Here is a 12,816-nt window from a genome sequence, read left to right on the forward strand (position 1 = left end):
CGCGCACGGAGCAGGCATACGATACAATCAGCAACACCAGGCTAGTGAACTGAGCACCTCGGTTCGCAGCAATACAGTATCACGGTGTTGCATTACCTGCGTATCTCTAATCAGATTTGCAAAGCCAACGGAACAGAGTCGTGCCGTGCGCACCATGCCCACCATGATCAGCTGCTTCATCTGGCTGCTGATTTTGAGTCGGCTTGGCGTTGCAACGCTGTCGCTTCGCAAAGTAAGCCAAGCTTTGCTATCTGCATACAATGCTCTGCTGAAAGCAAGCGGCTGTTTATCACAGATGAATTGTTTGTATTTTTCTTTTTCAGTTGAGCAGCTTACATCCAAAGCCGACTTGTGAACCACACGAGCCATGTCGAATTGGATTTCTTGGTATGGAATTCTGCACCTGTCCCGGCGACCGTAAATGTCCCCACTCAAGCGAAAGTTCCTTATTTTATCAAGATGTTGAATATCACGTATGTTTTCAGCAATTCAACTTACGAAAACTGAGAAATTATCATTTTGTTGTACATAATAATATTTTATATTTTATAAAGTAATACGTTTCATAAATTCTTCACTTTTATTTAATGCAATGCAAAAAAGCAATGAATATAATTTCAATGTTATTCTGTTCTGATGATCAGTTTTGCGATGAGGCCAAATTTCACATTTGCGAAGAAGGAGAAGTAGCTTGGGTGAAAAAGGGTCTTCACCAGATTGTCAACTGCATCTGCCCGGAGCCGTTCGTGCTGCATGGCGAGCTGTGGAATCCAGCTGAAGACATGTCGCAGTACAAATGCTTGCCGGTACTGTTTTGAGAATTGGCAAATTCGCCGCTGAGCCAATATTCATGTGCTTGCTGTTTTGAAGATAATTCCTTTGCAGAAGAAGTACTGCTACAACAACGACACGTGTATGATCCGCAACCGGGTGTTCATTGGCGAGAAGACGATCAGCCTCGTCAAAGGATTCTGCACTTGCCCCGACGGGATGGGGTGTGTCGAGACAGGCGAGATGATCAAAAATCGGCTAATCGAACTCGAGCAGGACATTTTCAAGTGCAGACAAGTCGCCTGAACGCTTCCCCAACACTTACCCAAGAGTCATCATCTACAAGCCATCCCCACCGCACCGCTGCCCCACTGCTGACCAGTGGTCGACGCTGTCGCGGATCAAAGTGTGTGCGTTTAGCGAAATCAAAAGAAAAATAACACTTATTTAACGCATAATTTTATTCATATTCATATATTCATTTCTTTATTTTACCGCATTACTTGTAATACACATAAGAAAGGACTACCGTTGTCCTCGTTGTACCATTGTTCGTTCGTCGTTTGTTCTTCTGCCTATCTGTATTCTACGCTTTCACAATTATTATCCGCCCCCCCCCCATTTTATTTTCTTTTATTTATTTATGCCTTTATTTACTTATTTATTCCAAAATTTTTTTTCTTTTGATATCAATTGAAGCCAAACAATTTTGTCTAGTCGTTTTTCATGGTTGTGCTTTGTGTGACAGAATTCTTTATTCCTTTCTTTCATTTACAAAATTTTTTAAATTATTATCTATGGCACAATATGGCCATGTCAAAAATGCAAATCATCATAAATGATGTGATTTTCAACTGACCGTTGTGTCCAATCATCTTCTGCACAACATCAGCAGTTGCATTTCATTTCATTCATTATACAACAACAAACCACGCATGCATACAACACAATAGCAATCTTTCAATTAAATAAAACTGAAGATTTTAACAGCAACAACAACAGAAATTATTTTAACAAAAAAATATTTTCACATTACACGCGTAATATAATTATTAATTCACAGTAATGCCAAAATATTCTTTTCTAAATTTTCGACCCCTTTTTAAAATTGCTTTTGCTAATAATGAAGATTATTCGTTATAAACTGTTCTACTATAAAAAAGGCAAAGTTCAATCGCAAAATTTACCTCTGCAAACAGCTTCGATCAAACGATATCACATGAGAAGGGTGCATGTTCCAGAACAATACGTATTAAAGTTATGTAAAAAAATTATCACAACATCTCTGCCTTTAATCTCACTTCTGAATGATGAACACGCGTGTGTGCGTGTCTGTAATTTCATACTCTTTGAAGGCATGAATTAATCCCTTACTTGTTCTATCGAAAGCACCGCTAAGATGCAGTTTATAGGAAAAATCTATTTTTAACAGAATCTTATCAAGGAATAGGATTTGAAAGAAAAAATTTTTTTAAATATAACATGCAAAAGTTATTTACAAAAAAATACAAAAACTCTGTGCTTGCAGTGTGCAAGTGTATCAAGTTGTAGCAGTTGCTCTTGCTCAATTTGCAGTCGAAAACAAATAATTTCATAAAGTTCATTATGCAAATAATACATGCAGCAACAAGTTCACTTCCTTTCAGAGTATTATTATTGCAGAAAAAAAGTGAATAAATTTTGCCGAAGCAATTGTTTATGATTGTATGAAAATTTTGCACTTTGTTCACATATAGCGATTAGTGAACAAATAATTTCAAATTGAACTAACTATTGATTGTAATTATTATTAATTGAAACAAATAAACGCATCGACAACTGAAAGGCAACATTTGATATTTATTTATTTGTTGGTCTAACTTATAAATTAAATTCATCAAACTCGCCATCCTCTTCTATGTCACTGTATTACATTTGATCACTAAAAAGTTAATAAAAACCAAACAACAAGTACGATAAATATTCAGTTTACTGTTGCCATTGTTTTACACACTTTGAAATTTGCCACTACTTTCGTTTCAAGATAAAAAAGTTAAATTTTTATTGAACAAAACATATATATATAGAGAGAGAGAGACTTTATTAAAATTAAATCATTCTGAACATTGCATTCTGACGTGAAACTTTCGATTACTCATTTGTGGATTTGTTTGCATGCATCCATTTGAACTGCTGCCCATCAACATTGTTGAAAATAAATAATTAAATCAACTTTCATTTTGCTAGTTGACAATCACACGGATACACATACAAGCATAAAAGCACACGCACATAAAAACATACCAGAATATATTTGAAATTCAACGTTAGAGATTGAACAGAAAACAAAAAATCAAAATCAAAATGCATCTAGCCATACTATTCACCAGTTAAGTGTCGACAGCTGTTACGGAAAGATCCGCAGACAACTAATTAAGCACGCGTGCCTTCATACCTCCAATTATCCCATTACTATGATCCATTCATTGTACGTGAAAACAACTCTTTTCTAATCAAAAAATATAATTTGAGAAATTACAATCATTTTAATATTTGAAACGGTTGTCCCGGGCATAGCCAAGCTTGTCCAAATTCGGCTGGCATGCCGTTTCGATCATTGCATCCGGTCCACACATGAGCACCAGAAGATCGGCGGACGGTTGGGGAAAAATTTCTTTAATAATTTCACTGTTGATGAAACCAATGCTGTATGCCCATACTAAACAGAATTTTGTCCGCTTATTGGATTTTTAGTAACAAAAGCAAATCTATGAAGATATTAATTACACATAGAGAGATATAATTAATTATTATAATAATACTGTGAGATTTGGTTTCGATTTGTTACAAATTTGAAAACAAATTAAATACAACTTATATTAAAATTAATAAAATCCACATGTCTGCCCCAGTGCTTTTAATTGCAATCAAGAACATCACGCAACGAGGAAAGCGTCACAACAGTGCTTCCATCTGTATCCGGCTACGTGGGACAATTATCACCAGAATAATGAACAATAAACGGCCATTTCTGATAGTCAAGAACAATGCAACAGCTTGCAATTATTATCACAATCATCCGCAACCAACCAGTCAATGCGTTGCGTACACTTTGCTTGATTCACTTAGTTTGACACACTTGCTGCACATTTTCCATGTCCACGCAAAATCTTCACCGTATTTTGGAAATAATTTAAAACTTTAAAATAATTGTCTTAATTATTAATATTGCCATATTTTTAGTGGAAAGTTTAAATAAAAACAGACTACCCAAGAGGTGAATGTGAATGGTTGACCCTGCTTGACATACCTTTGCCTTTGCGAGTATCTATCGTGAACCACACACGAAATCTTGTTGGATGCTTCATTTCCAAATTAAGCAACTCTTCAAACAACAGGATATCCTGCTCACTCTGCAAAGACAATTGTTCAAACGACCATGACTGAAAAACATTTCTTCAAAATACAGTACTTTGTTTGCGTAAATCAAATGCATTTCAAGTTTATCGTAAGAATCAGCTAGTGAGGCTTTGATTAATTGGTACATTGGTGTTATACCTGACCCGCCAGCCAGCATAGCCACTTTCTTATATTTCTTTTGCACAGGATCGGCTTTCTTGGACGGTTTTATTGCAAAGCAACCTAGTTGAAACAAGAAATAATACTCGTCATATTCATAAATAACAACAGTGCATAATGCAACAAAAAAACAAATAAATTCAAAAAATGGAACCTCTTCCATTGTAAGTTAGCAAACCACCAGGTCCACGAATATTGATACTGTCACCGATTTTCAAATTATCCAAATACTGCGTCATTTTGCCTCCTTCTGGAAAGAGTGGATGCGTATCTTTGAAGTAAATCTACATTTTTAATATATTATAAAAAGTGAAATTGTTTGCTTGTTTATTCAAAAATTTGCCTTGATAATAAACGTCACAGAACCACGTTCATTGATATCACTAATTGGTGTATATGGGCGAACAACGAGCTGTCCGTTAATTTTCGCACTGAGATGAACATGCTGCCCTGAAAATGAAGACAATACAAAAAAAGAATACTATTTCGAGAAGAAAACTAAACTAAAATAAAATAAAACAGAAAATTTTGTTGACAAACATGCGAGAAAAGTGAAAGAAATTTTTACCACCAATAAATTAAATATTCATAATTAAAATCTGATAATTTCATTTATTTTTCCTTGTACTTCACAACTTATTATTCCCATTTATTGTTCGCGTGTTATTCATTTGTGCAGAAAACTGGATAATTTAGAAAAAAGATAATGTAGTGCGAAAAGTGAAATTCATGTCCAAATAAATTTATACATAGACATAACCCATTTTTATTTGCAATTCACATTTTATTTTCGTCCAACACTGAAAATTGTCAAAGCGTCATCACAGTCATCATCAACACTTTCATAGTCACTATATATCTATATATTTCACATAGAACAGTTTAATGCTAAAATGCTCTTCTGGGTGTTGGAAAAAAACAGAAATTAAAACTGAATTTCAGTTGTTTGAAATTTACAACAAATTAGATGAAAAATAAATTTAACAAGTAAAGCACTTACCGACACCAAGGCCAAGAACTTGATCGGCTGAATGCAAGGAAAATCGAAACATACGCGTGTCGTGATTGACTTTCTGAAAATTAATTTATTAAAAAAGAATTAAAACTTTCAGTTATAATAAGAAAAAAACGTTCAAATTCTCGCAGACCTCTTTAGATGCCAACACTATGCTGTAGTTGACAGTGGGATCTTCCAACAATTTCTTCGGCTTTCGCTTGATGAACGCGTAATAATAAACAGCAGCCGACGCCAAGCCAACACCGGCTAACAATGCTGCCGTGGTTATCTGAAATGTGAAACGATTAAATTTCATAAACTGCCATGGGAAAGGGGGAAAAAAAATTTTTTTTTTCTTCCCATAATTTTTTTCGCATCTTACCCAGTTGTCGTTGAGCATCGCCGTACAGTTGTCTGTCAAAAACTGCAAATCATTAAAGAAATGGGAAAAGCAAAATAATGAAAACAATCGATATACTGTAACGTGGAAAATAACAAACATGACATAGAACATTGCGAATTGTACCGAAAAATCTTTCTTTACTCAATTCAATCGCCAACAAGACTACGAACACTGTCTGTCAGAAAGATGAATCCAATAAGAATAAGAATAAGAATAATAGACTGTTTTCGTTATCATCTCTTTCGGGTAAAGTGGAAAACCAAGAATGCTAACCGTAAAGCAAATTGTATTACGAAAAAAAAGATTTTAAATTAAAAAAAAATCAACGAAGCAAATTGCTGCTTTCTCCGGCGTCTTTCTGTTGTCCACTTGTCGCCGCTTCTCCGGCCGCTTTTGCCTTGGCTGCTTCTTCTAACGCACAAGGGATATTTTATTTCATTTTAAACAAATACGATAACAAAAAAAACATATTTTACCAACTGCAACTCGTCGGCGTTCTGCTGTTTCGAAAACGTCACGCAGCTGAGCCAATTCTTCAGCCGACATGTTGCTAACCAACGAACTGTACCACTGCGGATCGTGAACTTGAACATCTACAAAACAAGAACAACAACAACAACATCAGTACTGTAAAATGTGGAATGCTTTGTTGTCGTTGAATTTGTAAACACTAACTGCACATTGTTTCTTTGAAAATCACAATCTCATCAAAGCCGGTATCATTTCGATCAACAACTGTAGAAAATTCTTCCAAATCTTCGTCGTAGTCCGTATCGTCGCTGTATTCATCTTCATTTCCACTGTCCTATAAATTGTCGTTGCAAGGCATCATTGCAATTTCAAATTGAAATTCACATCAACACAAAGCACAGATTGGCATATATAAATATATATATATGTGAAGCACAGTTTTCAAATTTTCCACTTACAGATTTGTCTTCCTCTTTTTCGACGAACATGTTCACATCTTCGTGCGCTTCACCTGATTCTTGATCCGAAACCAACGACTCTGCTAAAATATACCAATACAACACATTCAACGACACTATTTCGAACAAGAAAACAAAAATAACCCACAAGAGCTGTCATCTTCGGTTTCTTCTTCTTCATCAGAACTCTCTTCATTTTGCTTTTTCAATTTGTCTGCAAAGCATATTCATTTGAAGATTAAACAAAATTAATAATAATATGCACTGAAAAATTGAAAAGCAAACAACTCTGACGAATAGCACAATTACACACGTTCAAATGATTAACAAAATTCTACACTAACAATAAAATCTGAAATCAAAAAACAGTTTACATGGATCGTATGGTCTTCGATATATTTATGTATTATCAAAAAGATCGAATGAATCTTAAAATAAATTATCAAATTCTAAAATATCAGCAAAAATTTTTGTTGTTGTAAGCTGCACTCATTCCTTATTACACTGCAGCCTCTCTATTTATCGAATACAATGAACAAAAAATCTAAATACAAAAATTTCTTCTGAAATAAATTCTGCTAAATACAATCACCCGAATGACAAGAAAAGCCTCATTCCCCAGCTCTATTAATAATCTACCATAGTTGAAAAAATGACAAGCAAGTTCATTTCGATATTTTCTGTAACCGAGTGAGCATGCGATCTGAAAAAAGTTTGCAATGCAAAAAATAAAAAGCTACATTCAAAAGTTATGGATCAGTCATTGAATAAGACAAATTTAACCAATTCAATTATATCTTATTTTTAAAAAAAAAGAATTTCTGTTTTTATCCCTTACTGTCATAGAGACGTGAAAGAGCTTTCAAAGTTGTAATACATGACGGCAAGATGCGTGATCCCAATTCCGCTACTACTGGTGGCCTCTGATTCAACTGGATCAACGAACACAAGCCAATAAGACACATCTTGCGATCGTGTAAGCTGAAAAATTATTTTAAAAAGTAAACAACAAATAAATAAATAAACGAAAAATGCCACCTGATGAAAATGTTCATATCGCTGAACCAGTTTGCTAGAAAATAATGCAATAATGTTTCCTTTTGTTCGTTCACGTACAACCGTTGAGTGATTTCAATTGTAAGTTGAGGATTGTGCAGCAGACATGCGAAAAATAACTAAAGTAATGAAATTAAACACTGTCTAAGATCGATTGATTGTAAATTAAACAGAAAAAAAAGAAATATGCACATCCAGACAGACGATCAAAAAATCCGATGTACGTTTGCCGACTTCCAAACGCTTGGCGACCAATTCTATAGCCGGGCAGAGGAAAGTTTCCACCTTGCCTCGAAACTGTAAAATGATAATTTCCATCAGCTTGACCGCCAGATTGTCACCAACATCAGTTTCATATGTCAAAGCCTATACACAAACAGAGTAACATTGTTATTTAATGAATAATAAAAATATACGCATATATAAAAATAGTAAACAACCGTTGAGCAGACGTTATAAAGTGCCATGAGGCGTTGTCCACCATCGTTCAAAAATTCACTGCTTCCAACTGTGACATAATTATAAAAAACAGATATCATATCTAGAAAAGAAAAGAAAAAAAAATATTATATACAACGAATTTAACCAAATCGTCGTTTGTGCTAAAACAACAATTACAAACCTGAAAAATAATCGATTCCATCACCACTGAAAAGTTCGTACATCAAATGGAACATCATCCACATTCTGGGTGAAATATTCACAGCTGTCAATGAATATGTCAATGATATCACTTCTTCATAATAATCTAAACATAAGAAAAAACAATATGATTTGAAATATTTTTAATAAAAAGTAAAGAAAAAAAGAAGAATTACCAATCATTTTCTGAGAAATAACCATTTCAATGACTATTGTAAGAACTGGCTCCAAATGAATCGATACCTGTTTTATTATTGCATGATAAAAATGATGCATGAAAAAGAAAATTTTTTAAATCAAAATCCTTACATCTGGATAATCTTCGGTTGCGTCGATTAAAGCTTCCAAGGTGTTGATAACACCCATAGCAGTCATGCAACGATTGTCGTGGGAATCGCTTTCATCATCATCTAACGTAGGATGAACCAAGCTGGTAAAAATGTTCACCTGCAATTTAAAATTTAAACCATATAATCAATAACGAAAAGCAAAAACAACAAGAAACAATTCTGAATTTAAATTTACTAAATTTTGAGCTATTTCAACTGCAACCGGAACAATTTCCGTAGAGAAATGTTGAACTAAACGATTGAGAACGTTTGATATATCATCGCATTCTGTTTCTTTAAGTAAATTCAGCAAAGCTAAAATTAAAAAAACAAATAAATAAAATGCGCAATTACGAGCAAATGGGGAAATTTTACCAAGCGCAAGCGGTCTAACGTATGGAATAATGTAAGATAAATCTAAAACAAAATTGAAATCAAACACATATAATAAATAAAGATGTGAAACAATGCAGATCAATGCAAACAACAAAAATGTTATGCTTATTCTCACCTTCTTCTTCGTCAAAGCGTAAGATGCTTTGAAAAGCCAATGCTGCGTCCACTTTAACAGGCAGCTCTGGATCGTTCAAAATCAACATGATCACTCCGATCATCATCTTCTCGATCAGATCTTTGTCATCGAAATTACAATCCGAATACATGTATATCACGTAGGATGCCTGAAAATAGCAAATCGTGGAAAATGGCAAAAAATAAATAAAAATTATTATTATTCAATTGCACACAACAAACCCTGGCGCGCAAAAATCCATGCGGATCGGAAAATCGAGGAATCACTTGTGTTTTCAACATTTCGCATACAAATGGCAAATAGGCTTTTTTCTAAATGTTACAATCAAATTTAATGTAGAATCGTAGTTCAAATTTCAATTTCAGTGTTACTGTTAATTTCGTCGAAAGCACACCGAAGAAGTTGAAAGCACCATCGACGTGCTGTGGAGCGACATCCGGTGTTGAGAGTACATGATTTACCATTTTCACCAGTTCACCAAGATAATTCTTTCTTTTCATTACTGAATGCAAAAAGCGAATTCCCGCCGAAGATGGTTTCAAAAATTCATCAAATAAATCTTTAAAAAAAATTATACAAAACAAAATTATACAAAACACAAAACAAAAGAAAAAAATGCATACCCAATTTAGAACGAATATATTCCTGTGGATCGGTGTGCCAAAGTTCATCATCCTCATTAGAGAAGCACAACAGTGGAAAAATAACTGTCTGTATTATATCCTTGAAAGCAGTCAATAAAGAATGTTACTTTTCAATTTATTCTGCATCATATTAATAACAATAATAATAATAATAATAATAATATTATTATTATTATTATCAACTTACCATGACGTGTGCTTTCACAGCTTTCCAACCGTTTGTCTCTCGAACACTAAATTTGAAAATGAGAAAAAGAAAACATGAACAACATTGCACACAAAAATTATCTGATTCAAAACTTTACCCTGTTGTCAAATATTCCAATGCCAAATACAACACTTGTGGAGATATGTATTCATTCTGCCTATAGCAATTCAACACTTTCAACATGCTCTGTATTGTCTGCATCAGACAGTGCTTGAAAAACACTCTGCGCAAAGCCAAGAAACCAGGATCTGAATTTTTGTCTTCGTGAAAGCTACATTAAAATAACAAATTCAATCAACAACAAACAAAACCCAACAGCAATCAATGTAAAACAGAAATAATACCGATCATAGATGCGGCTCAAAATTCTCGCAGACCATTTTTTGCACTTCCACCACACAAGTTGTGGACGATCTTCTGGATCGACAGCCAGAGATTCCTCAAAAATTATTTTAATTAATTATGCTTTTACAAGAGCAAAAAAATTCAAATTTCACTAAATTTTCTAAAACAAATTTACAACTGCATCAAAAAAAAATTTATCCCACATGTATTAATTAAACTGACATTTTTCTGTTTATTTTTATAATTTAAAGATATTGCCTACATGCCATAACTGAAACACTTTAAGCGCTGTACTTGAAATTATAAACAATAGCAATTTTACATTATGAAATAAATATTACAAGAAAACTATAACATGGAGAAAAAAATTTTTTTTATACTTATCAATATTCATCTATCAGGAAATTAATCATATGGTGATAAATAGTAAAAAGATACAATATAAATATTAAATCAAACCAATCAACTTACCGGTGGCACAGGAATTTCTAACACTCTAATTACGACAATAATCCATTCCAAAAAATGAGATTCTGACAGAATATCGGTATGTAAGTGATACTGAAATGTCAAAATATGAACAAGTGAAAATAAGTGGTAGAAATGTTTTAAAACATTGATTACCAACACGAGCGCATGATAAATCTTCAAAATCATTTTCTGCAAATGCACAGATTCCTGGCTGCTGTTGTCGATCAAGTGACACATCCTCAAATGAAGCTGAGGCAAAACTTTAACCATCACATCAGCTATAGGTTGTCGATTAATGTTTCGTGAATACCTAATGATAAAAAAATCAAAATCACCATTTGATTATTATCATGAAAAATACTGATTTACTCGTAATTTTTCACTAATTGATACAGCACTGTCAAAGAGCCAAGCCATTTTTCGGCATCCGATTCGTTGAGAAGTTCCATCAATTTTCCTATAATATCTGGCCATCTTCCAGGAAAATCTGTCTTCAAAATTGTTCGCACCGATACCGCCAGTTGCGCTCTACAAAATTCCAATAAAAATATTCACAAAAAAATCAGTAAAAACAGTTGAACAATAATAAACAAAGTAAACTTTACCGTATAACTTCTACAGACTTTACAATCGCTTCAATTATATTCTGGCGAATGATGTGTCGATCTTGTTCGTGAATGGTGAACATCAGGCCGGTGGTAGAGCCATGCACAACTTCGCTTGGAGACTCATCCCAATAAGTCATTACCATGTTTTTAAAATAAATAGAAGCCGCTTGACGAACTGGCTGTTCAACATCGTCAGTCAAAAGTATTTGCAACAACAGTGGTGTAAAGCCAACAATTTTCTTGATCTGATCATTGAAAAGAAAAAATTACTGAACCAAAATTACGTTTTCAATTAAATTTCCACATACCCCTTCTAGATATTCTTCCGCTTGGTGACGTCCTTTCGGATCTAAAGTTGCCTTCAAAGCCATAATAATTTTGTTCAATTCCATAATTTAAAATATTCTAAAATTAAATCATCTTAAAACAATTCACCACATGCTAGGTAAGTTTTAAATTTCAATATTTTCCTTAGTCAAAGTTAAATTTAAAAATAAAGTACAATGAACAATGAAAAAGTAATAATGAACAGTGAAGTGAAACAAAATGAATCACAAAAAATAAAACTCTGCAAAAAAGCAAAACTAAACCATATGTAATAAAGATTTGTGCTACATTTTTTTCTTTCTCTTCGTACACTTGAAAAAAAATTTTCAATATACAACGTCATGTAAAGGAAGTACCGTTAAAATAAATAAATGGGCAACAGAAGGAGTATAAAAAAATAAAAAACTGCCAGTCAACAACCGTTTAACATATTATACTTTGAAAAAAATGTAACAAAAAAAAGAATAACCGTAAATTAGAACCAATCTCAAACGTGTCACTATCGCACCTGATGTAACTAACGCAAAAATTAATGTCGTAGCAAAACTAAATCACTAACTAATAGACGCGTATTTTGATTTGCAGGAATAAATAGCAATAATGATAGAAAATTCAACAAAAGTATTCTTTTCGTTTATACTCAATAATGAATATTTTTTTATTTAATAAAAGTAGCATATTATAAATATTCATATCGTATAAATGCTTAGTGCTCTTATAACTTTTTAAATATGCCTGCATTTGATAAATGTCATTCTTAAAAAATCAAAAGTAAAAATTAAAAAATGTTCCACAGAAACTACTAACAACTAAATAAAACAATAACAAAACTTAAAACTTTTCACAGTATGATAGTATATTTGAAGGATAACTGAATAAAAGTTATATACATTCCAATCATACATTACCTGCAGAGGCACCAACTGTCGTAACACGCAAGGTAACTCAGTTGTTTTATACAGTAAGAATTAGATACAGTATCGCAACATTATTGGA

At 33.3% G+C, this 12,816-nt stretch overlaps 3 protein-coding genes across 3 annotated transcripts; 1 reads left to right on the forward strand and 2 right to left on the reverse strand.

Annotated features, from left to right (window-relative positions):
• Positions 1-124: 124 nt before the first annotated feature.
• Tsp_01945a (hypothetical protein) lies at positions 125-1,211 on the forward strand (the record flags this gene model as incomplete). Its single annotated transcript, XM_003377699.1, is given in 4 exon segments — positions 125-306; positions 324-473; positions 645-811; positions 842-1,211. Coding segments are annotated over 4 exon segments (869 nt in total), but the record flags the coding sequence as incomplete, so codon positions are not given.
• Positions 1,212-3,875: 2,664 nt separating this feature from the next.
• Tsp_01944 (NADH-cytochrome b5 reductase 2) lies at positions 3,876-6,854 on the reverse strand. The gene is made up of 14 exons (XM_003377700.1): positions 6,803-6,854; positions 6,659-6,741; positions 6,405-6,534; positions 6,210-6,322; positions 6,057-6,140; positions 5,827-5,904; positions 5,709-5,750; positions 5,460-5,615; positions 5,330-5,402; positions 4,691-4,779; positions 4,508-4,613; positions 4,223-4,392; positions 4,061-4,193; positions 3,876-3,949 (listed from the first exon to the last, which is right to left on the reverse strand). Exons 1-14 carry the CDS (start codon positions 6,852-6,854, stop codon positions 3,876-3,878), a joined length of 1,383 nt encoding a protein of 460 aa, XP_003377748.1.
• Positions 6,855-7,323: 469 nt separating this feature from the next.
• On the reverse strand, positions 7,324-11,864 carry Tsp_01943 (importin-7). The gene is made up of 23 exons (XM_003377701.1): positions 11,802-11,864; positions 11,491-11,738; positions 11,255-11,413; positions 11,153-11,195; positions 11,043-11,123; positions 10,886-10,975; positions 10,414-10,508; positions 10,167-10,340; positions 10,049-10,094; positions 9,841-9,940; positions 9,589-9,776; positions 9,439-9,528; positions 9,197-9,365; positions 9,040-9,102; positions 8,882-9,000; positions 8,666-8,803; positions 8,533-8,599; positions 8,337-8,462; positions 8,155-8,255; positions 7,919-8,080; positions 7,697-7,833; positions 7,497-7,639; positions 7,324-7,361 (listed from the first exon to the last, which is right to left on the reverse strand). Exons 1-23 carry the CDS (start codon positions 11,862-11,864, stop codon positions 7,324-7,326), a joined length of 2,640 nt encoding a protein of 879 aa, XP_003377749.1.
• Positions 11,865-12,816: the final 952 nt, after the last annotated feature.

This window comes from Trichinella spiralis, assembly GCF_000181795.1.
Source record: "Trichinella spiralis strain ISS 195 chromosome Unknown Scfld4, whole genome shotgun sequence".
Lineage (NCBI taxonomy): Eukaryota > Metazoa > Nematoda > Enoplea > Trichinellida > Trichinellidae > Trichinella > Trichinella spiralis.

Excerpts from the sequence above, each read along its gene's own strand:
- Tsp_01944 (XM_003377700.1), bottom strand. The coding sequence starts at position 6,854 with ATGAAGAGAGTTCTGATGAAGAAGAAGAAACCGAAGATGACAGCTCTT. Across the intron at positions 6,141-6,209 it reads CAGAACGCCGACGAGTTGCA|AAGAAGCAGCCAAGGCAAAA; the intron begins GTTGGTAAAATA and ends CTTGTGCGTTAG. Across the intron at positions 5,403-5,459 it reads AGGTCTGCGAGAATTTGAAC|AAAGTCAATCACGACACGCG; the intron begins GTTTTTTTCTTA and ends ATTAATTTTCAG.
- Tsp_01943 (XM_003377701.1), bottom strand. The coding sequence starts at position 11,864 with ATGGCTTTGAAGGCAACTTTAGATCCGAAAGGACGTCACCAAGCGGAA. Across the intron at positions 9,941-10,048 it reads CTGTGAAAGCACACGTCATG|GATATAATACAGACAGTTAT; the intron begins GTAAGTTGATAA and ends ACTGCTTTCAAG. Across the intron at positions 8,600-8,665 it reads CAACCGAAGATTATCCAGAT|GTATCGATTCATTTGGAGCC; the intron begins GTAAGGATTTTG and ends ATAATAAAACAG.